The following is a 25,508-nucleotide window of genomic DNA, read 5'->3' as shown; positions in this document are numbered from 1 at the left end:
GCCTGCCAGGCTTCAGCCCACCAGATTAGAAGCCTCTACCAGCAACGATGACCTAGTTTTCCTCCTGGTTAATCTCCTAATTAAGCCCCCTGCTTTACCCCGCTTCCCGGTTAATCACCTGGGCAGTGACCTAGTTGTGCACAGAACAGCCTGATCCCCTAAATTCCAAAGACGGGGAACCATCTACACACCGAAGGACAAACTCTTCCACTCTTCCCTTTGACAATGACCACTCCACTCCCAGCCCTCTCTGCCTGCCCTGGCCGGGCCTCTACTCCGTCCCTCGGCACCAGGGGTGCGCGGAGAAGGGGGCCTGCCTAGCAGAGGCCCAAGGACAAAGCCCCAGGAGCATGAGGCATGGAAGCCTTCACACACGTCCCCTTGCTCCACCCCATCAGGGTACAGGGCCGGGGCCGCACTGGTGCAGAGTCATGAGTAAGAGCCCAGAAGACCCTAGTTTAAATCCCGCTCTGCTCTTTCCATAACTGCGTGTTGCTTTGAGCAATTGGCATTACCTCTCCAGGGGTTAGTTCCCTTGCTTGTAGAACGGGGATAGTAGCAGAACGTATCTTTTAAAATCATAATGAGAACACTTAGGTAACACATGCAGAGCGCTTAGCAGGGTGCCTGGCAGAGCTGGCTTTCAGGAAACAAAACGGTCGCTGCTGCTGTCATCAGCTTCACCTCACCCCAGCTACCACCTCACCCCAGACACCGGGCAAGTTCTTCATGGGCCCCCAGAGAGTCAGATGGGGCTGGGTATAGACGCAGCCAGTGACTTGTGTTTTGGTGGGGGCATCTAGGATCTGCTGCTGGGAAGATCCCCAAATCAAGGGGATGTACACAGAGGTCTCTGGTCTTTCCTTCCTTGGCAGGAGCTGGAGCGGCTGGAGGTGGAGAGGGTGGAGATGATCCGGCAGCATCTGTGCCAGTACACACAGCTGCGGCACGAGACGGACATGTTCAACCAAAGCGTGAGTTCCCACACAGCAGGGCCCCTGGGTGACACAGGCCGGGGAGGGCCACTAGCACTGTGCCATGGCAGCTTAAGTAGCCACTGCAAATGAATGTGTCCTGAAGGTGGGCAGCGGGCAGGTGCTCCAGCCTGAGGGTGACCTCTTGGGACGGGCTTGTCAGGAGTGCCCTGGAACATCCATGCAAATCCATGTTTCATTTCTTAAACAAAACAGAACAACTTCTAGAAATATTCAAAACACCTAAAGCTAAATTCCCTTTGTCCTGTTCTCTGGTGATAAATGTGGGGACAATTGGAGAAAGAGGTCACAGACTATGAGCCTTTAAGGCCCTCCTGCCCTCTCTCACCGCCCTCTGTGCGTTCTGTCCCTCAGGGCCTGCCCTGGGGCCCGGAACCCTCCAGAGAGGCTGCTCCGAGAGGCGCTAAGACGAGGGCAGCCTGGCTCAGGGGAGACACCCCAGTTCGGCGGCCACCTCTGACAACAGACCCTCTTCTCTGTCCCTTGCAGACAGTCGAGCCTGTGGACCAACTGCTTCGAAAAGTGGACCCAGCCAAAGACAGGGAGCTGTGGGTCAGAGAGCACAAAACGGGCAACATCCGCCCTGTGGACATGGAGATCTAGATGGGCCCGCGCAGCCCCGGGGGGTCCTGCCCAGAAGAGGGGCTGGGGGTCTCACGGAGAGGAATGGCAGCTCCCGCTGTGGGGTCCGCTGCTGAGTGGAGCTGCCCCCTGCCCACTCTCCTGGGCCACTGAGGAGAGGGGAGGGAGCTGGTGATTCCAGAAGGGTGGCCTAGATGGCCCAGCTGGGGGCTCCCCAACATTCCCAGGCCAAGAACCCACAGCCCTGCCCTGTCTCTGAGGCCAAAGCCCCCCAACTCCCGTGCTGTGCTTGCCGCTCTGAGAACAGACTGTAGGGGTTGCCGTCACATGCCCGTGTCCCTGGAAGCCCCAAGGCCCGTCCTCCAGCCGGCTCCCTTGTCTGTAGGGCTTTGGAGGATGAGGGGAGGGATGTCCCTGTCTCCACGCCAGGTGTCAGGGTCAGAATCACAGATGGAAGGCACCAGTCAGCGCTTGGTGCACCCAGAATCCTTTGCAGCCCTCCCTGTCTGCCCCGTTGCATCCTGGGAGCCCACCTCTGGCTTTTCTCATGACTTCTCATCACCAGGGGTCTTGGGTGGAAGGCCTGGCTCTGTCTTCCCAGAGCATCCCTACCTGGAGAGGTCAGGATGGAACTACCTCATTCGGCAAATCAGCCCCAAGTTGGAGCGTCGAATCGCGTCTCCTATCAGATCAGGCCGCCTCTATAAAGTCTCTGGAAGTCCCAACCCACCTCTGCCTCGGCTGCTTCTGCAGGAAAAGCCCCCACCCCTCCCTGCCACCCCTGTCCAGCCTCATTAGAGGCAGCTTTCGAAAGTTCTCGGCTATCAGGTCCCCATTGAGCTTGTCCCAAGGCTTTGGGGATAGAAATGAACCGGCTGGTCTTAGAGGCCAGCCAGGCACAGGGCACCATCTGGGGCCTATACCATTAGGTCGCCCGGCCCTGCTCTCCCAGACCGCCCACCGCGGGCTCTTCATGGGGCTGGGTCAGTCCCATACAGGAGAGAGGTCAGGGCGAGTCTTTGTGGTCCCCCAGATGGCTTCCCTCTGCTCATGCACAGTGGGGTCGGGACTGCTGTCCCTTGAAAGGCTTCTCTCTCTGGCGAGCACTGGACAGGCATCGTGGACTCTCTCTTGGCCACAGTAGGTTGTCCAGCTCCTTCTGCACGTTCCAGAGCTCTGCACCGAGCCCTCCTTCCCCTCTCTCCATCTTCCGATTCCTGGAAAAGCCTGATGCAGGTGTGACGTGGGAAGCTTTGAGCACTGCCGTTGGGTCCAGCTCATCACTTTCCCCCTTTCTGTGCCACGGCAGACAGGTTCTCCACCGTGTCAGTCTAGAGTGTCAGTCCGAGGGCCGGGAGCAGAGCAAGCCAGAGACAGATGGCAGCTGGGGACCCACGCCCTGGGAACCCATCTTTCTTAATCTTTCCCACTGATTCTTGGGATTTGACCCACACATCTCCCGCGAGGGCACAATTCTACAAGCACAACTGGCTGGTCTTTCTCTCAGTCTGACATGCTAGTAACTGATGACTTATTAATCTCAAATCTTTTGTCACCTCTTTCATTGACTCAGAATTGCTTTCTTATAGTTTATATTAGAAAGATGCCTAATATACTAAAGCAAACCAGACTTTGTCCCTTTTCTCTTATTGAAACATCCCAACCAAAAAGGCCAGTGCGAAGGCCTTCACCAGCATCGGGGCCACCTGACGGGATCTGTCCGTGGGCTGGGGAGCCACTCCTGTTTCTGGGCTTGGGCCCTGACACCAGCTACCAATTTTAGAATATTATTTCTTGGTTCTTTTATTAAAGCTGGGTGCTAGTGGTAATCGCTCTATGGGTTAGTAAACAAATCGTGGGTGATTTTCGAACATTCAAAGCCAATAGCCTTGTTACGAGCACAGATATCTTGAGCGCAGTGCGGCTCGCTGACTTTGTCTTCTCATTCCTGTCTGAGGGTTCCAGAGTCCTCTGTTCGTCCCTGGGATGGAGCGAGCTCTCTGGCCTCTTCCATGGTGGCCCAAGTTGACCCAGTCTGAGCCAGTCCCTTTTCTGAGGTCGTTCTTTCCCTCTCATCCCCTCACCTCCTCCTCTTCAGCCTCTTCACATACTTCTTTTCTTTCTTCTTCCCTCTGTTATTCACTCATCAAGCATTGAGCTATGGCCAAGCAGTGTGCTAAAATCTAATCTGAGGACAAGATATGGCCCTGTCATCAGAGAAGCCCATGATCTCTCGTTTTATGTGGACTCATCTTTTTCCCAGGGGCCTTGCAGGTTGGTGCTTGGCATTCACATACAGGTACTTGCTGCAGAATTTAGGTTTTTTGAGGTACTGTCTATTGTGCTGATTAACCTGCATTCACTCATTCATTTATTCAGCAAATGCTTAGGACAAGCCAGGCGTTGTGCTGAGTAGTGGAACTGTAGGTGCGTGTAAGACAGGCACCTCATCATGCAGACGGGCATGGACAGACATTTCTGGAGAGTAAGAACATTGCGCCTTTCCCACATTTAGCCACTGGGATCCTTTAATTATAATTTAAACTGCCATGAGGCATTTACCTAGTGGATGGAAGGTAGACAGCAACAGATTTTAATCACCCAGTCACCAGACCTGCACAGCCCATATCCAACTCCAATTTCAGAAATTTATTTATTTTGAATAACTCTCCTCACTTTCCACATAGGAATGGTGACGTCCAAGGACAGCCAGTGAGTGCCCTGAAATGACACAGCTAATGATGAGCAGGGGTGGAGTCAAGTGTCCAGGCCACCGTCCCTATTAACAGGGCCCCACCCCCAGGTGAAATCAAGATGAAGACGAGAACATCGGAGAGCGCACTTTGGCGTAGCGGCACACTATCTGGGTGGTGGTGGTGATTTTGTTTGTGTTTACATTTTGGTGCTTAGGGCAGGATTTGGCTGGGTTTATTCAGAGAGGGTGAGTCTGGGCTCTTCTTGGGAACATCCACTGCTCTGTTTCTGGGAACGAGTCAGCCTCTTCCACCTGGCCCCACCTGGGCGACACTGATGCACAAGATTGTGAAAGCCTGATTTAAAAAAAAAAAAAAACTCTAAGGTGGTGTTCAAAGTGAGTTGGTTGCCACAACAACCTCCAGGAAGACCCACTTAATTACCTTCTATTTTTTCTAGTGCTTTAGATCAGTAGTGCAACCCACAGGCTATGTGAGCCTCGCAGACGGCAGCCCTGAGGGTCTCTTACTGAGGCCACCTGGGGTCTCCTTCCTACTCTCCGCTCAATGTCCTGTCGACCAGGGAGAATCTCAGCAGTGGGAGGCCCCTCCCTGCCTGTCAGGGCTGCTTCATAGCCGAGCAAACAGAAACAGTGTGCTAATTCACGAACCAGGATTTGTTTCTACACCCTTCGTGAAAAGCAATCAATTACTAGATCAGTGGATGCATGCATAAAAGTCTTGGCTGAGCCAAAGTCCCTTCTTGGAAATACAAGCCATAAAATCCCAAGGACATCCAAGACCTTGGCTTGTGTAGGTGAATTTACTGCCCGCTGAGAAGAGCCTTGACAAGGAGAGTTTAACCAGGAGGCTAAAGACCTGCTGTTATAATGTGGGTGGAGGAAAGTATTTTATAAATGTTAAGCGGGCGACAGGTCACCATGGACATCATCTTATCCCCATAATCCCTCCGGCCCCGACAAAGCCCACTGCTCTGCCTTGTCCCCGGGTTTACCGAGGTATAATTCGGATACGGCAAAACTCACCCTTTGGAAGTACACAGTTCTGTGAATTTCGGCAAACTTATGTAGCCGCCACCAAGATCAACACGTATCCATCACTCCAAAACTTCCCTCCTCCCACCCTCTTCCCCTGCCAACCCTCATTGATTTGTGGGACCTATAGTTTTGCATTTTCTAGAATGTCATGCAAGTGGAGTCACGCTGGTATAGCCTTTCAAGTCTGGCTTCTCCCACTCAGCTTAACGCTTTCGAGTCACTCATGACACTGTCAGCAGCCTGTCCCTTTTCATTGCTGAGGAGTGTTCCATCGCGTGGGTGCACCCCGCCACTTCCTTACTTTTCAAATGAGTTGTTTGCCATGGAAGTTCCTGGCCCGGTGCGGGGTGGTCTTCAGCGTGTTTGCACGACCACGTCCAGCTCTCTGCTTCTCCAAATGCCAGCTGTGCCCGCAGGTGGTTCCTGGGGCTCACACTTACCTTTTTGATTCATGTCAGGTTTTTGACAGTGCAGCAAGCAGCCGGTGAGGGGCGCAGAAGGGGAGGATGGGGGTTCCGTTGCCACCCACTTCTGCCGCAACCTGAAGCTTTCATCTCAGCCAGTGGATGCCCTTCCTTCTGGGGCCTTCAGTTCATGTGGTTCTTGGCATTTATTGAGCGCTGGGGGCTGTGAAAGGCACGTGGAAGTAGCGTGGATGAGAAGTCTGGGGCTGGCCATGGCTCACCCTTTCCTGGATCTGTTGCTTCATCTGCAAACTGAGGGTAGTTGTTCTAGATGGTGTTTCAGGCCTCCAGCGACTGCACTTACCTCCTCCCCTTCTCATTTCCAGTTTTGTCCCCTGTACTCGGGGTCATGCCTAATCTGGGCCTCATCTGCACAGCTGTGCATAGGGTTGCCTAAAATTCTTATGAAAAAGATGCCCTGGCTCTTCTCCATCTAGACTCAAATGGAGCTAAAATTAAGAGTCCTGTGAGTGTTAAGAATGAGGTAGTTCCTTCCAGGACCCACAAAGAAAGCATAAGTCATTACCTCTTGGGTCTTATCCTCTGATCTTTGGTATATCCCGGGATCTCCTCCCCAGGAGCCAGGACAGCCATCTCCCACCTGGTCCTTGTCATTGCTGGAGCCTTGCTCGGCTGGTGGTCACAATGAGCCTGCCCTGTGCCTGCACCCCACTGGGTGGTGGCACAGGGTGGTACAGATAGGACCAAACCCAGCTCAGGCCAGGCCATGGGTGTGACCTCCAAGGTAAACACTGCTCCACACTGTGTCCTGTGCGTGCTCTGCTGGGTGAAAGGTGAGCCTTCTCCAGCCGAACCAGCGACATTTCTGGATCCAGGCCAGATGAAGATGAGGGCAGAAGGCCTGAGCCTGCAGGGTCCCAGGGTGGGAGCTGAGGATCTGGGCTGCTGGGGCTCTTCTGGGCCGGATTTCCCAGGGAGGGACTCTCAATGTCTCCCCCGTAGGAGTATGATTTCTGTTGGGGCTTTGCTGAAGGTCGGGGACCGGCTCCTGTTGCAGCAGGTTAGGGTAAGAGTAAGATGGGTAGAGGACAGAAACCAGTGCTCCCATTCTCCCAGCTTTCTAGGTGCTGGCTCGTGGCTCTGTGAGGAGCCGCTATTGGGAGGTGTCTCTAGGGGTGGGGTGGGATTGGGATAATGACCTTTGGAGGCTCCCTGTGTGGTGTTCAGGACGTGGTTCCTTTGCGTTTGAGGGAAATTCTTCATAGGATTGCGATGGTGGAACATAAAAGGTCAGGGCCCATGGGTGCATTCACGGGGACGGTGTGACATGCAGACCGAGAGGGAAAGCTCGTTGTACCCAGAAAGAGCACAGGACCGGCCCTGCTCTGTGGCCTCCTTTGTCCCATAATATGAAGTTTAACATCCCCTGCCTGTCGGGACCTCTGTGTGCTCATCTGTCAAGCGGGGCTGCTTCCCTTCCAGCATCACCTGCCGCAGACTGGCTCTCGGGCGTTGGGGGTTCCAGGAGGCCACGTGGACCCAGGGACAGACATTCAAAGGCACACCAGCCATCCTCGGTGACAGGGGCCCCAAATTTGCATCTCTTCCCTCCCCTTTGGAAGGAGAAGACGAGAGGCTTCCCCTTCACAGACAGAGCACATCAGCAAACCCTATGAGAGTGGAATTTTCTAACAAAATAAACTTGCTTGTTTGGTCTGTTTTCTGTAACTTTTGCTAAATACTTTATACATTTTTAATGTTAAAAAGCTGTGTCTCCTGCCAGCATTCCTCACCCCCGTATGAATGTGTTTACCCCACATTGTATATCCTTCCATCCCCTGGCTGCCTAGATCCGTAAATAAAATTGATGTAATATAATTTATAAGTAACACTGTCAAAACTCCGATCCCCATGGAGGCTGTAGCCCACCCTTTCCCACCCCCACCCCACCCCGTAATAGCATTTGTGTGTATTAATGCTGAAGAATTAAATGTTTAAAGAGTTTAAATTTTGAAGGTGTTTGCTATATATAACTGTCCTGCATTATTATAAAGAGTTTTCAGGAAGTTAAATCCTATCTCGTTTTTTTTCTTGGCTCTGTGTGTACACTTGAGATGCTTAGATTCATCCCATGTAAAATAAACTGTCCAGAGACACTGGGTCCCACTGGGCGACCCTCCTTCCTGGAGGGCTGCCACATCCTTCTTTGCATGACCCATCTCAGCCTTCCTCCCAGGCTCTCAGGATTGGTGGCGATTTTACTCCTGATGACTCAGCAGAGGGACAAAGGGCACCTGGACATTGATGCCAGGTGAACACTACACTGCCGGCCCCACACCCCGGGCCCAGCCCCTCCTCCTGGTGACTTCCTGTCTCTGTGGGTTCCAGCTTCTGCCTCCCTCCGCCTCGGGGGCTGCTGGCTCTTGTTTCTTTTCTCATTCATTCATTCATTCAGTAATCACTGAGCATCTGTTACAGGCCAGACACTGCTCTGGGTACTGGGAACACATCAGCAGATGAAACCGACAGCCCTGCTCTCACGGAGCTTGCAATCTAGCCTGGAGAGACAGACAACAGCCCTAGTAACTGCCTCGTGTTGTTAGGGTGGGGAAGGTGTTAAGTGTTATGGAAGAAGAACAACAAGGCAGGGTGAGGGCGGGTAAGATACAATATTAACCAGGGTCATTGGAGTGGCCTCGTTGAGAAGGTGGCATTTGATCAAAGACAAGGCAGGTCACTGGGATGTTCCAGGCAGAGAGGATGCCCAGGTGTCTGAGGCCAGTGTGGCTGGAGCAGAGGGAGCGGGGAGGAGAGAGTGGATGAGCTACGAGAAATGGTGGGCCAGGGCCAGGGCTGCCTTTGACTTTGACTGGGGGAAGCCACAGCCACCACCGTGCAAGGCCTGACGTCATGGCCTTACATCTGTAAGGGGAGAGAGCAGAGGCAGGGAGACCTGTTAAGGGGCAGAGGCGACGCTGCCTGCAGGGATGGGTGTGATGGAGGCGGGGAGCATGGCCAGGTTCCAGATGCACTTTGAAGGTAGAGCAGAGACGATTTCCGGACAGATTCGGGTAGGATGTGACTGAGAGAGAATCGCTGAGGATAACGCCAAGGATTTCGGTCCCAGCAACCCAAAGGATGGATTGCCATTTTCTGCAATGGCGATGGTTGTGGGAGGAGGGTTCTTCCCATACGCTGTCCCTCACCCACCTTCTCCAAACCCCCTTTTCCCTGTCCATGCAGACCTCTCTGCAGGTGCCAGCTCCAGCCCTTCAGCTCATGGAAGGGGAGGTAGAGGGATGGGGCGGGGTGGAGTCTGGGCCCAGCTAACAGCTCAGACCGAGCAAACTGACATTCTCTGCCTGGAGACGACGCCTTCTCCTCAACAGAAGTCTTTGGGGTTCAGAAGAGTTTATGGCCCCAGCTCAGACTTAACAAATCCATTCACAATACATCATCTCCAACAACTTGTTTGACTAAGGAGCATAAGCTCTCCCTCTGATAGAAGATGTTTATGCAGGTTTTCAAACAAACCTCCAGGTCATGACCCCTCCCTTTCAGAAGCATCAACACAGCTGCCTGCGGTCCCCTCCTCAGGGCCCCTCCTGGGCACAGCAACCTGAAGAATATGGACTGCACCAGGCTGCTCCCGACCTGCGTCCAGCTCCTTCCTCCTCTCTCCTGGAAAGGACAGAAAAGACTGACGGGCGCTGGCTGCCTTCTGCCTAACCAGGGCCTCTTCCGTCGTCATGCAACCCTAGCGCCTCACCGATGGCAGGGGAGGCTCTGGCCCTCTCGAGGCCTCCTCTGAGAGAAGCACCCTGGACTGAGAACGTGCAGCCCTGGGCTTTCCTTCCTCCTGGCTTTGCCATTCAGCAATGGGTGAGGCGGGGCTGGCAACATGCCTTCGGAGCCTCCCTTTCTGCCCTATAGTAGCATCGGCCTCGCCTCACCTACGGGCTTGTGTGGACAGGCCTGGCACCCAGGAGGCACTTTGGTCACCTCCCACTGGTGGCTCAGAGCAAAGGGCCAAGGCCTCTGGCCTCACTCTCCTTCCATCCCCCAGGGACGCAAGGAAGCTCTACAGAGAATGTGATTCCAGCATGTGGCCTGGGCTTGCCTGGTTGGTTGGTTGGTTGGTTTTCAAGTTTGGTGGCTGTCCTGTTTCTAACTGTTCTTGAAAACAAATGCCTGCTACAGGAGAGTAGAAGTCTACAAGAGAAAAGATTCCTATTAAGAAATAACATTCTCATAAACTGATGGAAAAAATTAGAAAGTTCACACATATACCCTCACATTAAGGTTCCTGAGAAACACCCTGAACTACAGCAGGAAGGGTGACCAGGAGGCGTGGGTCAGCACCTCGGTGCCCAAACTTCTCAGTCCTTCCTGAGCAACAGCAGGAGGCTTTCTCCCAGCCGTGGAGACCTCATTCTCCTGCCATTAGCCTGTGAGGAAATAGGGTACAAACCCCAGCTCAGCAGTCAGGAGAAGGTGGGTTTTTTCTTCATAATTCCCACCCCTGGACAAGAGGAGGTGGCTCTCCACCCACGGTGGCAGTGCTGGGGTCTGGGCATGCTGTCCTCTGGCACTGTGCTCAGCTAAGCAAAGAGCACCTCCAACCTTCCCCCCGGTGACAAGAGTTCAGGTGCATGGCACAGTCAAGAGGTTCTTCCCTGTGCTCTGCGCTCCTAGCGGAGCTGGCTGCAGGGGTGTGAAGGCTTCCTTTGCGCTCCGTCTCTGGCCACTGCTTTCTTTACCCATTCGCTCCCTCAGCAAGCATGTGCTTCCAGCACCGCACTCCGCCGCAAACGGACAGCCTGCAGGTTCACACTGGGCCACAGATACATCGTGTTTGGCCCACACCGTGTTTTATAAAATTTTGAATTAATTGCCAAAGCTTGCAAATGTGGCAATTGCATCTAAAACTCTGATTTTTGGATTTCTCTTGGATAATTAAAAAAAATCTTGCAACACTGAGCCACAAGCCGCATTCCCTGGCAGCCCCTTCCAGGTGAGGTGCAGGCCTCACGGCTCGCTGCCGTCCCCTGCCCACCTGTCTCACTCAGTCCACCTGCTGGCCCCCCGAGGACAGTTTATCTTTTAATCCCTGTTATTGATGAATCCTGAAAATTAGTATGTGTGCAGCACTATGTCCAGGTTCTATTCTAAGCGTGTTGCACCTATGAGCTCATTTCAGCCTCACCACGACAGTAAGGTAGACACTATGAGGCCCATTCATTCAGGAAATATCGCCTGAGGGCCCAAACCTGCCAGGCGCTGTTCCAGCAAGGAAGATGCATCCGGAACAACACAGGCAAAATCCCTTCCTTCACGGAGCTTTCATTCTGGTGAGGGCACCGTTTGGGGTGTGCTCTTGTAAATAGAATGGTCGGTACAGGCCTGGCTGAGACGAGACTGAGGCAAAGGATTAGGAAAAGAGTGTTGCAGAAAAAGAGAGGTTAAGAGATGTGCCTGGGGTCACACAGCTATTTCAGTGTCCAAGCTGGGCTTTGAACCAGGCCGGCTCCAGGCCTGTGCTCCTAAGCACTGCAGTCTAGGGCTCAACGTGAAACGCCAGCCCTGGCCCTGAGACGGGCAGTTAGTGCAGAAGACAAGCAGGGGACATGGTTGCCCTTGGAGGGCGGGGACTGAGGGTGGGGGAGGCCTGGCAGCGCTTTATTTTAATCTCAGGTGGGTTCTGGGAGCCCCCCCACCCTCAAGTTCCCCAGCCCCTCCTCCCTCCAAGGACTGGGAAGAACTGGTCGCAAATCCCCCTAATCCGCCAGCGTCTCCGTCACCATCTCTCACCAGCACTGAGCCCCGGCAGCCAGGGGACCACACACGTCCCACCCAGCCAGTGTCCAGCCACTACCCACTCTCCCTCACCCATGGGGAACAGCAAAAGCGGGGCCCTGTCCAAGGAGATCCTGGATGAGCTGCAGCTGAACACCAAGTTCACGGAGGAGGAGCTGTGTGCCTGGTACCAGTCCTTCCTGAAGGAGTGCCCCACCGGCCGCATCACCCAGCAGGAGTTCCAGAGCATCTACGCCAAGTTCTTCCCGGACTCCGACCCCAAGGCCTATGCCCAGCACGTGTTCCGTAGCTTCGATGCCAACAGCGATGGCACCCTGGACTTCAAGGAGTACGTCATCGCCCTGCACATGACCACCGCGGGCAAGACCACCCAGAAGCTGGAGTGGGCCTTCTCCCTCTACGACGTGGATGGCAACGGGGCCATCAGCAAGAACGAAGTGCTGGAGATCGTCATGGTCAGTCTCTCCCTCTGCCCTTCCAGCTGTGCTGATGCAGAAGGGACAGAGCTGGGGGGCGGGATGGGGGGATTCAGGCCACTGGCTCCGAGAGTGCGGTAAAGAAGCGTCTCCAAGATGCTGATGTTACTGAAGGGCTGGGCAATTGCCCACAGGTGCATTTTCTTTTTAAAGAAGAATCTGAGTCTTTCCTAATACAGTCATGCACTACGTAACATTTTGGTCAACAATGGACCACATGTATGATGCTGGTCACCTAAGATTAGAATGGCGCTGAGAAATTCCTATGGCCTGGTGACATCATAGCCATTGTAACCTCGTAGCACAGTTGCTTTATTTTTTAAATAAATTTAGTGTAGCCTAAGTGTCCAGTGTTTAAAAAGTCTACAGCAGTGTACAGTAATGTCCTAGGCCTTCACGTTCACTCACCACTCCCTCCCTGACTCACCCAGAGCAACTTCCAGTCCTGCAAGCTCCATTCATGGTAAGAGCCCTATGCAGTGCACCATTTTATCTTTTATACCATGTTTTTACTGTACCTTTTCTATGTTTCAATAGGTTTAGATACACAGATATTTACCATTGTGTTACAATTGCCTACAATAACTCAGTACAATAACACGCTGTAGAGGTTCGTAGCCTAGGGGCAAATAAGCTACACCATAGAGCCTAGGTGTGCAGCAGGCTGAACCGTCGAGGTTTGTGTAAAGACACTCTATGATGCTCACACAATGACAAAATCACCTAACAATGCATTTCTCAGAATGTATCCCTGTTGTTAAGCAGCACGTGACTGTATTTACATTTTTTGTCTTCCTCCCGCCCTTCCATCCTTCCCCCCTTCCTGTTTTCTTCATTAAAATGTCCTTCAAAATGCTCAGCAGTCCACAATCAAATTCTATCACAATTAATTTTAAACACACAATATACTCCAAATATAAAGTAAAAAGAGGTCAGAGTTGGGGGACACTAGCCCTGAGTGCTGGTCCTAACGTTCTTCCTGGCACGAGGCGGGTCCCTGCACGGCGAGCCGCGCACCTTTGGCGTGTCCCAGATCTGCTCACTTCACTGTCTCCTCGGGCTCCCCGCGGCTTCCCTGCGAGGCGCACACGCTTCCCCCTGCTTCCGCCACACATCCTCCTCTGTCCACGTTGTCCTAGTGTCAGACTATTTTGGGGGATTATTTTAGGTGTCTCAAAAATGGTGTTTATCTAATATATAAGTCAGTCATGAAATTTAAAAACGTGTGCAAAAGAAAATAAAAATTGTCTTTAATTCCAACATCCAGAAGAAACTTCTGTTAACATATCGGTGTGTACCTTTATAGTTTTTATCTACATAATTCGGAACAATTTTAGAGGTATGACATATTTACATTTGATTTTTATCATACTTTTTCCATTGCTCTTTTATCACGTGTTGTCCATATCACTGCACAGTCCTCAAAAACATTTTAATAGCTGCTTAGCATTCTCTCTTACGTAAATGCCATAAGATTATCTGACACTCCTGTCGTTTTAGACATCAAGGCATTTCGATTTCTTTCCTATTATATCAGCTCTAGTCCCCTTCTCTGCATATCTTTTTACTGACTCTTTTTTAATTCCCCCGTCCCATGCCACTTGCTTTATTTTTCCAATTCCATCCTGTTAGTAGGGAGAATGTTGTTCATGATTTATATAGTTTTTGTGTATTTGTAATCATGCTTTCGTTTGCAGAGTTCTTCCTCCCTTATTAGGAGAAACCATAAATAAAACAGCGAAGCATGCGGCTTGTGGCCAGTGGGCTCATCCTCGGTGCTCAGCTTAGGGCTCCTGTTAGTGGCAGGCACGTGTCCCCCGCATCGTGGTCTGGCACCGCCTGGAGAGCAAGCCCCCGGGATTGGCTGTGGAGTCGCTGGGTGGCCTGAGACAGGGACCAAGTCTTCAGAGCTAGATAGGGATGCTGGGCCCGGCAGAAACCTACAAGGTGGTGCTCCTTGAAGAAAAGGAGGAGGAAGGGGAGGAGAAGGAAAGGAGAGAAAGAAAGGGGAGAGCAAAGGGAGGGAGGGAGAGCACATCAGTGTCCAAGGCTATACAAGGCAACAGAAGGCTCTGCTGTTCATCAGATCACAAGGCCATGGGCAGAGCACTGGCCTGGGAGTCAGACATAGAGGATTCTAGTCCCAACTCTGACACCTCCTAGCTGTGTTGCCATGGGGAAAGTATACAACCTTCCTGGGCTCAAGTGATGATTCAGTGGTTTTCGCAATCTTTCCCGAGGCTCTGACAGTTTGTCCTTCCTTGTTGGAAGTGGGGTGGGCAGGCAGCCAGCCACTGCCATGTTCAGCTGCCATACCTGCACACAGTGCCCATGGCTCAAGACACAGATAGGAGTTATGGGGGCCACCTACACTTGCATCCCTCTCAGGGCTGCCCGGAGCTGCTGGGTGTGATCTCCTTGTTCTTTTTGTTACAGCACCAGGGGGCTGAAAGGGAACTTCTCAAAGCACTGACCTAATTTCCCAGGCATCGCTGCCCTTGTCTGACCTGTTCCCAGGTGTCTCCAGGGAGGTAGAAGGCTCTAGCCAGAGCCAGTATCCTCCCAACTCCCACCCAACACACCTGTCTACACTCTGGGGCTGCCCCAACATCCAGGGATCCTTGAACGTCCTCCCTGGGCCTGGCTAGCCCTGATGTTGCTGAGCCCGTGGAACCCTACAGACTTGGAGCTCGAAACAAGGTGCACAGAGCCCCCTTGTTCCTTTCCCTGATCTCACAGGTCTGGAGGCACTTCCTGCCTTGCACACCCGGCTCCGTTATTAGAGAGAGGAGGAGGGAGGTAAAAGCCATCCTTGAGCCCAACGCTAAGGCTTTCTCTGGATCCTCCTGAGCTGAAGGTTGAATGGGGCTTCCTTTGGGAAGTTCTTGTTGCCGCCTCCCTGTCCCTTCCCCAGCCTCGCCAGTGCCCGTCAGGCGTTGCAGCCACCCAGAGGTGAGCAATCTGCGGCATCACACAAGACTGCCACCTGAACAACCTGCCCGGGTTAGAATCTGTACTCTTCTACCTCTAGCTGGGTGGCTTTTGGCAAGTTAGTTGTCTCAGTTTCTTCCTCTGTAAAATGGGACCAATAATACCTATTTCATAAGGTTGTCGTGAAGGTTAGGTGTAAAGATGTTTTAAACAGTGGCACATATTAAGTGCTCAACAAATGTCAGCCATTATTGTCAGAAGCCAATCCTACTGGGCAACTGAGGTGCCATAAGGACCCGAGAGAGGACATTCACTACTCAAAAACCTCTGGGCAGTAGGGTCTGAGGTCGTGATTCCCAAACTCTAACCTCGGGGCTGCCATGGGATGTTTTTCCCTGAGAAACTTTTTTTAATTCTTATTTTCCTTTTTTTTTTTAATAAATGAAAGTAATATGTCTACATGGTCAGAAAATTCAAAGTACAGAAAGATACAAAATAAGAAGTGCAAACCTTCTTCACCCCTTCCCTGTGCCTCATGGAGATCTCAGAAATACAGATGCCCAGGCCCACAACTAGCAATTGAATTCAGTAGCTCAAACAGCGACTTGGGCACCTGTATTGCATCCATTGCCTGAGGGGATGCCTGGTCCTCCCGCCTATCTGGGCGCTGAGAGAGGGACACTGTGTTGGAAGTGACTCAAGGTCCCCAGTGTGTTTTTCCATAATGGCTGTACCAATTTACATTCCCACCAGCAGTGTACCAGGGCTCCCTTTTCTCCGCCCCCTTGCCAACGCCTGTTACCTCTTGTCTTTTTGATAAGAGCCATCCTAACACGTATGAGACACTATCTCATTGTGGTTCTGATTAGCATTTCCTGGATGATTAGTGACATTGAGCACATTTTCATACACCTGTTGGCCACTTGCATGTCTCCTTTGCAGAAATGCCTGTTCAGGTTCTTCGCTCATTTTTTCAGCTGGGTTATTGGTTCTTTTGCTATTGAGTTACAGGAGTTCCTTATATTTTTTTGATATTAACCCCTTATCAGATATATGGTTTGCAAATATTTCTCTCATCATAAGTTGCCTTTTCATTTCGTTGGTTGTTTCCTTTGCCGTGCAGGTTTTCAGTTTGATGTAATCCCACTTGTTATTTTTGCTTTTGTTGCCTATGCTTTTGGTGTCATATCCAAAAAGTTATTGTCAAGGCCAATGTCAAGAAGCTGTTCTCTTATGTTTTTTTCTTGGAGTTTTACAGTTTCCGGTATTAGAGCTAAGTATTTGACCCATTTTGAGTAGATTTTTGTGCACGGTGTAAGACGTGGCTTTTCCCAGGATTACCAGCCCTTGCAGTTCCTTCTAACAAGTTCTTTCTCTTGATTTGGTATAGGCTATTTTTAAAATGATCAATCCTGAGGATGTGAAGCACCTCCCAGATGATGAAAACACACCAGAAAAGAGAGCTGAGAAGATCTGGAAGTTCTTTGGAAAAAAAGATGATGGTGAATTCCTTTTCTTTCATTGCCTTTGATTTCACAGTCTCGGGCTGTTTCCTTGAGATCCCAGGAGGATTTATTCTTCTGAGTCATAGCGGCCAGGCAGGACAGGGGACACCTCATCCCATCTTGCATTTCCAGGGCTGCCTGAAGGGTCTGAGGGGGGAATGGCCTAAGGGTCATTTCCGCCTCCAGTTCCTCTGCCACCCTGGAGCTGACACTGCCAAAGGGAAGGAGGGATGTGGAACCACACCCCTATGGCTTACAGAACTCCTTTGCTGCCTGGGATCCCTGGGGTCAGCCAGCTGGGGGACGAAGCTCTAAATTATGGAGTGCTTTGGAAGAAAAACATCTTTGGTTGTAACAGAGTTAGCCTATATTAAGGAATAGTAAAAAGTAAAGGCAATAAGCTCTGTAGCAGTTTGCATGCAAATGGTGAGTTAAGAGGAAGTGCAAATCCCTTTCTCTTTAAGTGGAGAGTCTATTCTTTGAACACTTTGGCTTACTCTACTAGTTTTTAAAAATGCTTTCTGCCTGATTAGGGTAAGGGCAAACCTCAGCTCAGCCTAGCTTTGATTTAATACCATGTCCCAAGTGTGTGGAATCTAAATTTATGTGGTTTTACTCTAGGAAGTTCGTTTGGGTCCTCAGAGAAGCACCACTCTAGATTGCTAGAAATTTCTGGGAGAAAGCCTGGTGAGAGAAAGAGGGGAGGAGTCTAGAGGGGGGCTGAGGAAGCTGCCAAACTGCCACGCAGGGAGAGAGGGACGGAAGGAAGATTGGGTAAGAAACGCCTTAGATGCAGTGTATTCTAAGAAAGCATGGGCAGATCTGGTGGGGTGTCCTCAGCTGTCTTAGTGACCCTGTCTTGATCAGTCGGTGTCTGGAAACAGCCCATGAAAAATGGTCTTGCATTGAAAGCAGTGATGGATTCCAGAACTCGGCAGCTGAAGTCATTGGTCGATGACGCTCACAGCCAACACAGGAAGGATGCGGGAGAGGAGTTGGTGCCGGGGCTAGAAACTCCCGGGCTACAGACTATGGCCAGAGGGGCTGGAATGACGAAAATGAGTCATGTAGACAGTAGCCCCCCAAGTGATGGAGACTGGCTAATAGCAGAGAATGTATGTCTGGTCTGATTGCTTCCGGCATATTCCACGTGAGAATATGGGTGCCACATCATCTGATTATTTTCAAAGAGAAGCTAGCCAGTGAGACTTTCAAACTCTAAAGTGCCTCAACTGATAAAACACAGCATGGCTCAGACATATCTGAGGGGCCAGCACTGGCCCCTTGGGTGACCTCTGAGGACAGTCTCTTAGCAGGGTTCCAGAAGAAAAACCTGAGCAGGACACTAAATAAGGACAGAGAGATGATCCCGTTCCTACTAATCTGCTGTCAAATGATGAAGTCGCAGAGGCATGAAGGTCATGGGGGTGGGACGTGGGTGAGGTGACGAGGGGCACAGGGTTTCAGGAGGTGCTCACTCGCAGGTGCCAACGCTGCGCTTGGTGACCCGACAGTGAGCACCTCCTGAGATGCTGTGCCCGGCACTTTGGGCCTCCTCCGGCCCTGCCTGGCACGTCTGCTTTGAGCGACCTCTCCTCGTTTGCACACGTCCTGGATGCTTAAGGGGCCTTCCCTCGGCGCTTCACCCCACTGGCTCTCTAACCCCCTTCGCGACCTCTCTCTGGGTCTGTCCGTGCGTTAAGTCCTGTGTTCTGCTACTTGCTAATCTGAAAACTGACCCAAGTGAACATCCCAGGAGGGGATGGTGGCAGAGAGCTGATGTGTTACTCTTGCAGGTGACGTGTGTGTGACGTGCGTATGTGTTTCCACGTGACGCATCTGGAAAATTGCCTCACCACAGAGTTGGGCTCTGATGATGGGAGTTCCAAGCTCTGTGTGAGGCTGGTGGAAGGGCAGCTGGGACTTTAAAACCGAAATTTCCACCTCCAGACTTGTGCAGGAAGCCATCCTGGATCCTGACCCAGAAGGGATTAGGGATGCCCAAAAGGTCCAGTGCATAAACCAGTGGAAATCAAATTCCATTCAGCAGAGCTTTCCTGAGCACCTACTATGTGCTGGGCACTATGAGCACACAACCACGAGCAGAGAGGAGCAGCTATCTCACTCCAGAGTTATTTCTCTAAGTGTCACTGACTTCCCCATCAGTCCCACCTGGGGAGGGACTTTATCTCACTCTCTTCTATTGCACGCCCCGCCTCTGCCCCCTGCAACAGCCTCAACCCCAAGCACGGTGGCATCTGGGCTCAGGAACATGTATTTAACTGATTGCTCTGAGTACGGTAGCCAGCTGGTGAAAGCACTGGGAAACCGAGCGTGGCTGGAGCCAGGCTCTCGCCCCGTCCCGACGCCAAGGGAGGAGGCAGTCAGGTCGGGGATGTGCGGATGGATGTGTAGGAAGGAGGCGTCAGCAGTTGTCATCTGGGAATTGTGGGGCTGCCCGTGTGCTGCAGGGGTCAGAGGGACCTCCCTGCAAGCCAGGCTGTCCCTTAAATCCCACCGGACCCCTCGTCTGCCTCTCACTCCCTACTCCCCAGGGTTGGGCTGGGGGCAGCATTCCCCGCTACTTGTTTGCTTTGCTCAGCCCCTCAGAAGTTCCCCCAGAGTCTGAGGCTTGAGACTTGAGAAAATATTGAATATGTAATAGTTATGAATAGTAATAGTTATTATGTAGACATTTAATAACCAGCAAGGCATAATAAATACATTTGCACTGGGGATACCGGCTGGATGTCAGCCTTGTGGCAGCTGGTCAGGCCATCAGTCCTGACTGTTATGTACATTTTTCCCAACGTGCAGATAAACTCACAGAGGAGGAATTCATCGAGGGGACCCTGGCCAATAAGGAGATTCTGCGACTGATCCAGTTTGAGCCGCAAAAAGTGAAGGAGAAGTTAAAGGAAAAGAAACCCTGATGCCAACTGCTCAGCTCCGCCCACCACTCACAGGACGCCTGTGACTGCACACGTGACACACACATGCACACATGTACACGCACACACGCACTCACACACCCAGGGCCAAGAGAGGCCTGCAAACCCGCAGCACAGCTCCCTGCCAGACCGAAACGTGTTTAGCAATTCACCGGTTCTTTCTTCCCCGTCTTTAGTGTCCCTCCTGCCACACCCCACCGGCTTCCCCGCCCTCTGCCCTCCCAACCCGTGCGTGCGTGGCCCTGTGATAATCCCAGGACTAGGTCACAGGAGCCCTAAGTATCCCCCCCATGTAAGCTCCTTTGTGGAGTGCAGGGTAAGCAGGTTCCAATAAACACAAGGGGAGCCGTGCGTGCTGCGGGCTGGTCATTCTTCCGTTGGAAATGGAAACGAGTCACCCTGGCTCGCCCTCAAGGACGGGGACGTCTTGTGACTGCAGGGCCAGGCCAGGGTGCCGAGCCTGTGGTGCAGGACGACACTGGCACGATCCTGCTCTCACGGAGCTCACTGTCCAGAAGGGAGGATGGACCTGGAAGGAGTCGGGAGCAGTGGCCGAGGTTACCATGGAAACGTGGGGAGCACATGGGAAGACACAAAGGGAGGAGCCGTCTTGTCAGGGAGGATCAGGGACGACTTTTCTCATGAAGGGACATTTAAATTCAGGCCCACCAGACCATGGCAGGGGTCTCATGTCTCACACAGAGGGTGGCCGACACAGCACTGGGGCGGGAGCGAGCGTCACATGTTCCAGGGCTGTGAGGAGCCCAGGGTGGCTGGAGGGCAGTGCAGGCGGGGGTGGACCACACGAGGCTTTCCCTGCAGCCCAACTGGCTGCGGGGCCAGGAGGAGAGGGCGCAGGGTGGCAGCCAGGGCTGTGGCTCAGGTGCTGGGTGAACAGCAGTGCCCTCCACAGAGGAGGGAAACGCGGGGAGCAGACAGTGATGAGTTCAGCTCCCATAAGGTGAGCGGAGAGTACAGCCATCAACGTCCCTGAGGCCCCACATTTGAGAGACAAGGAAAGGGAAGCCGAGCGACAGGAGGCAGCTTGCGCAGGCTCAGCCAGCTGATGAGCAGAGGCCAGGCTAGGGATGCCCCCCGGCCCGCCGCCTCCTCACAGGGCCTGGGACACCCAGGAACTCCAGCCTTGCGTCCCAAGGTGAGGTCAGAAAAACAGGTGGATGCCCTGGACGCTTGCCCGGCCTGTATGCAAACTCCATTCGCTGGTGCTGTGGGTGATCCGCCCACTGCCCCGCTGTGGCCGCAGCAATGGCACGGTCACCACCGCCAGAGAGTGCTCCTCTTTGAGGGGCGCGGACATGAGCATAAACACGCACGCAGCGTTTCCTACGAGCCAGGCATCATGCTGGACTCTGGGTGGCATTATTTCATTGATGGAGGCGTTATTATCTCCATGGCACAGATTAGGACACCGAGGCCAGGAAGTGAAGGTGGGATTTGTACTTAAACTAGAGTCCCTTTGGTGGCCCCAGCGGTTTTGACCGGGACATGACAGGACAGAGAATGCTAGGATGGCACAGTGTCCCGGCTGGAAAGGAGAAGGAGGCTACACACACCCGGTCCAGCAGTTCTGGGAGGAGGAGGGCTATTATTAGAATCATCTGCCCAAGACTCACCTGCCCAAGACACATCTCCGGTATAGACACAATGGGCCTCCCAGGAGCCAGCTCAGGGGGAGAAAAAGGACCTCGGGTCCAGCCTGAGTGGTCTAGGCACACAACCAAAGGGCTCAATGCCTTACTCCAGTGATTTGCACCATCCTCCATGAATGGAGCTGGTTGCTTGGGGTATGAGGCTGGGGGCTTTTCACATCTCTCTGAGGTCAAGGTATCATTGTCACTTGAGTCTAAAAGGACAGACACTGCGTAATAAGGTCCTTGTTGGTCTATGGTTCAATGAGAGGCATAAAAAGGGGTCCCTGGAGCCTCTATTGGCCAATGGAGAACCAAAGAGTGATAACCTAATTAGCACCTCCTTTGTTAGCTTAGGGTGGAAGGACCACCTGGTCCTGTACCTCCTGTCTATGCAGCTCTATGGCACCTTGGGAAATACACAGGGAGTAGTGTAAAGCCCTGCTTGGCTGAAGGGAAGAGAAGGAGGTCGAGGTGACAGTAAGCTACGTCATCACGACTCTTCCAGATGCAAAGGACAGAACACCCAGCACAAACTGCTATGGCACAAATAGAAATTGATCGGCTCTCATAACTTCAAATTCTAGGAGTATCACTAGCTTCAGGTCTGGCTTAATCCAGGGGCTCCAACCATCTCTCAGGGTTCATTTTGCCATCTCCTAGTTCTGCTTTCTGCTGTCACCACCATTCTCAGACGGGTCCTCCCCATACTGGCAAGATGGTCACCAGCAGATCCAGGCTCACTTCTCCACGGTTCCAATTTCAGCAGAAAACAGAAAATACTTTTCTGTCAAGTGTCCCAACCAAAGTGTCAGGGTCACTTTTCACTGCCTCTGATTGGTGACATGCCCTTCCCTGCCCCGATGTCTGCTGTCAGAAGGGTGTAGCACTCTCCTTGGCCAAGCAGATTTTTACACCCATCCCTGAAGCTGAGGATGGAGCCAGGACAACTCAAGTTTTATGGACTGAGAATGGGAGCTGTGTGGTTTCCAAGGAGAAAATTGGGGTGCTGTAAGTATATGAAGGGTGAATTCTCAAAATAGATGTCCACTATAGAGACCTCAGGGAAGTCATTTCATGTCTCTGAGTTCCTGCTTCCTCATGGATGTGTAAACTCAAGGGCAGAGACAGGTATCATTAAGAACAATAATCCAAACCTCCCCTGTTGCCAGCTGCTCACATAGAACCTCAGCCCCTCGGGCATTTCTTAGCATCCCAGGAGATTCACCAGTAGGTCCCTTAGTGCCAGGTGCCATTGCCTCCCCCAGGCACCACATTCCTACCACAGGCAAGGCTACAGCACTCCTAACACACTCATGCTGTGTGCTGGTCTCCTGGGGAGCCTTCTAGGTTAGAGTCTGCCAGAGTGGCTCCTGGGCAATAGCATTTGTCCTAGAAACAGCAGGAACTCAAACATATTTATACTCTCTTATCCCTAGCAGCATTATTCACAATAGCCAAAAGGTAGAAACATCTCCAGTGTTGATGGACGGATGGGTGGATAAACAAATGTGGTATATTCCATACAACAGAATATTCTTCAGCCCCAAAAGGGAAGGAAATTCTGACGCATGTTACAATACAGATGATCCTTGAGGACATTCTGCTAAGTGAAATAAGCCAATCACAAAAGGACGAATACTGTATGATTCCATTTATAAGCTGTAGCTAAAATAGGCAAATTGATAGAGACAGAAAGTAGAACAGAGGTTACCAGGGGCTGGAGGGAGGGAGAGGAAGGAAGTTGTTGTTTACTGGATACAGAGTTTTAGTTCAGAGAGATGAAAAGAGTTCTGGAGATGGATAGTAGTGACGGTTGCACAACAAGGTGAATGAACTTCATACCGCTGAACTGTATGCCTAAAAATGGCTAAAATGGTAAATTTTATGTTATGTATATCTTACCACAATATAAAAAAAATCACTCAGAAACTTATAAAGATACTAATTCCCAGGCTCATTTGGACCAATTCAATCAGAATCTCTAGAGTCAGAGGCAGCCACTGGTCTTTCTATAAAGCTTCCCAGGGACTTGTAACTCCAGGATTGAGAACCACTAGGCTGGACCTCCAAGGCGGCAAACTCACTGAATGATCCAGAAAGTGGGTTAGAAAAGGAGCAACAGTCAGACGGTCGCCTTCCACCCTTTACACCTCTTACCTCTGCTCTGGGTCCCCCCACCCCTGCCCACTCCTCTGGTCCCTGAGACCAAATGTAGGACTATGGACCGCCCAGGACCCTGGCTAAATGCCGCAGCCCCTTCTCCCGTTTCTGGCCGGGTATGGTGCACTGGATTCCCCAGAGGTGGGAGAGAACTTCAGCTCCAGTGAGAAACAGATGTAAAAGAATTGAGAAAATGCAAATCAAGTTAAATAAACTTGTTTTAATCATTAGCAGGACAAGAGCAAGCAGCGTGTGGAGAGAGGTGGAGGACGCACTGACAAATGCTTTGGGTGCGGGGGGGGACACATTTTGCCGAATAGGGACAAGATCCCGGATCACTTACTCCCAGCAGCATCTAATGCTCCTAAGAGACATTTCTGTGCTGTGTCCTTCGAGGAATGTGTGTGGAGCACCTAGTCCGAACCAGCATTGTGCCGGGTACATGCCGGGAATACGCAATGGCCCCAGCTCACAGGCTGATGAGCTGAGGCAGGGGCATTGGCAGAAAAGGGAAAATTAGAAAGACATATATTTTAGTGATTGAACTATGGATAATTTGGACACCAAACAATAAGTCTCTGTGTCGTTGCGCACTTGCCTAACGCCTTTGCTTCTGTTTCCATCCTGCAAACCAAGGCTGGGAGGCGCTCACCAAGGGGCAACACATAAGGGGGCACCGAAAGGCCCCATAGTCAAGATAGATAATATTTTAATGCAATTGTTTAAAAATCAAAATTAATGTTAAAAGTCCCTGCCTGAGGAACAAAGTACCAACATTTCAGATGAAGTCAGGATTGGAGTTTGTCCTCGTACGAGCTGGTCTCACCCACCTCACCCGTATCCTGGCTCTACTTCCAGTAAAATTTGATTTCCATAAATGACGCGTGGGCTGTAGTTTGTGGATTTGACTTTTTAGAATATTGCATTGAAATATAATTTATTTTGCTCACTGAGTTTTTCAGAGGTGAGAGAGTCAGCCGTCTCACCCTCGTCCCAGCCCCACTGCAAAGCATCCTTGAAAACAGAGATGCCAGGGAAAGACGGGATGTGTGACTAAATTCAAATGTCAGATAAAACAAGTCCCATGGGAGACACTTACACAAGATTGCTTGTCTGAAATCCGAATGCAATCGAGTATCGTGTGTTTTTATTTGTGAAATATGGCAGCCCTACTTGAGAAGAGTTGTGTTGGCCCCCTAAGATAAGGTAGTATTCAGTCTCCTGGCAACATGCTCCGCCCACATACACGTGCATTTTACACACTGTGAAAGCGACAGTCCTGGGCACTAACATGCTGTTCCACAGGATGCTCCTCCCTTGTCCTTCCTTCAGCCTCTTGCCTTACAGTTTTAGTCATTGGGCCTGGACCCTCCTCAGCCTCCGTAGGTCAGGGGCTGGCACACGACACAGACTGCCCACCAGCAGGGCAGGTCCTATAGGCCCGGCCGATGCGGAGCCCTGGGTCTCTCAGTGCCAGCCTGGGAGAGATTGCTTTACCAGATTGCTTTACCGCCTGCTATTGGCATCCTTTCCCATCTGGGGAGGAGAATTCTTTCAGCAGGGACTCCAGTCAGGGAGCGTAATAGGTAAACCTCCCGGAACGGAAGGTGTGACCATCAACACACTGGTGGCAAACCAAAAATGTCAGGGCCGTTCCTTGTCCCAAGGGAACGGCAGAGCAGGTCAGGCTTGTAGAAGCCAAGCTCAGAAAGGCAGATGGAGCCAGAAAAGAGAGAAAGGACCCAGGACGACATTCAGAGAGTCTCCGGAGAGCTGGGACCAATCCTCACAGAAAGGATGGGGCTGTTACAGATCTAACAGCACTGCTGACCCCGCACGGAGGATGGAGGCAGAGAAAGGGAGGCAGGGCTCGATGGGAGAGGAGGAGCAGAGGAGAAGGAGAGGAGGGGGGCTCTGGTGGGCAACACAGGCCACACACAGTCCGAGGAGGGCAGGCGCATCGCAGTGGGGCTGGGAATGCGGCGCCCCTCTCCCTCTACCCTGCCACGGCCACGTCGGGGGAGCGGGCCTCTGACTCCTCGCACACTGCTCAGTGTTTTCCAGGCTGGGCATGCATGGGCATTAGCCGGACGCTTATTAAACAGTTCTAGTTCCCAGCCCTCACCCCAGACTCATCTCTTAGAATCCCAACCACCAGTCTAGGATTCTGCATTGAAAAAGCTTCCCAGGTGGTGCGTGGGTGCCTAAACCCAGCCCCAGCGGGAAATCCTATGCCATGGGCGGTAAGGAAGAGATATTGTCT

At 51.9% G+C, this 25,508-nt stretch overlaps 2 protein-coding genes across 4 annotated transcripts in view; both read left to right on the top strand.

Annotated features, from left to right (window-relative positions):
* Positions 1 to 7,825, top strand: part of GAS7 (growth arrest-specific 7) — a 222,964-nt gene extending 215,139 nt beyond the window's left edge. For all 3 annotated transcript variants that reach the window (XM_012653947.1, XM_012653948.1, XM_012653949.1), the window contains exons 13-14: positions 876 to 974; positions 1,485 to 7,825. In XM_012653947.1, coding sequence (XP_012509401.1) covers positions 876 to 974; positions 1,485 to 1,598 — 213 coding nt within the window. In that variant the 3' untranslated portion in view covers positions 1,599 to 7,825. The remainder of the gene's footprint in view (positions 1 to 875; positions 975 to 1,484) is intronic.
* Positions 7,826 to 11,644: 3,819 nt separating this feature from the next.
* Positions 11,645 to 19,415, top strand: RCVRN (recoverin). The gene is made up of 3 exons (XM_012653945.1): positions 11,645 to 12,025; positions 16,368 to 16,479; positions 19,300 to 19,415. The coding sequence occupies exons 1-3, from the start codon at positions 11,645 to 11,647 to the stop codon at positions 19,413 to 19,415; spliced, it is 609 nt and encodes a 202-aa protein (XP_012509399.1).
* Positions 19,416 to 25,508: the final 6,093 nt, after the last annotated feature.

Source organism: Propithecus coquereli, unplaced genomic scaffold, assembly GCF_000956105.1.
Source record: "Propithecus coquereli isolate 6110/MARCELLA unplaced genomic scaffold, Pcoq_1.0 Scaffold435, whole genome shotgun sequence".
Lineage (NCBI taxonomy): Eukaryota > Metazoa > Chordata > Mammalia > Primates > Indriidae > Propithecus > Propithecus coquereli.
Note: the sequence above shows the minus strand (reverse complement) of the source record. Positions and strands in the feature narration are given on the sequence as shown.

Bases quoted from the DNA above. Each gene is read 5' to 3' on its own strand.
- RCVRN (XM_012653945.1), top strand. From the start codon at position 11,645: ATGGGGAACAGCAAAAGCGGGGCCCTGTCCAAGGAGATCCTGGATGAG. The intron at 12,026-16,367 runs GTCAGTCTCTCC...GATTTGGTATAG, and splicing joins AAGTGCTGGAGATCGTCATG to GCTATTTTTAAAATGATCAA. The intron at 16,480-19,299 runs GTGAATTCCTTT...CCCAACGTGCAG, and splicing joins CTTTGGAAAAAAAGATGATG to ATAAACTCACAGAGGAGGAA.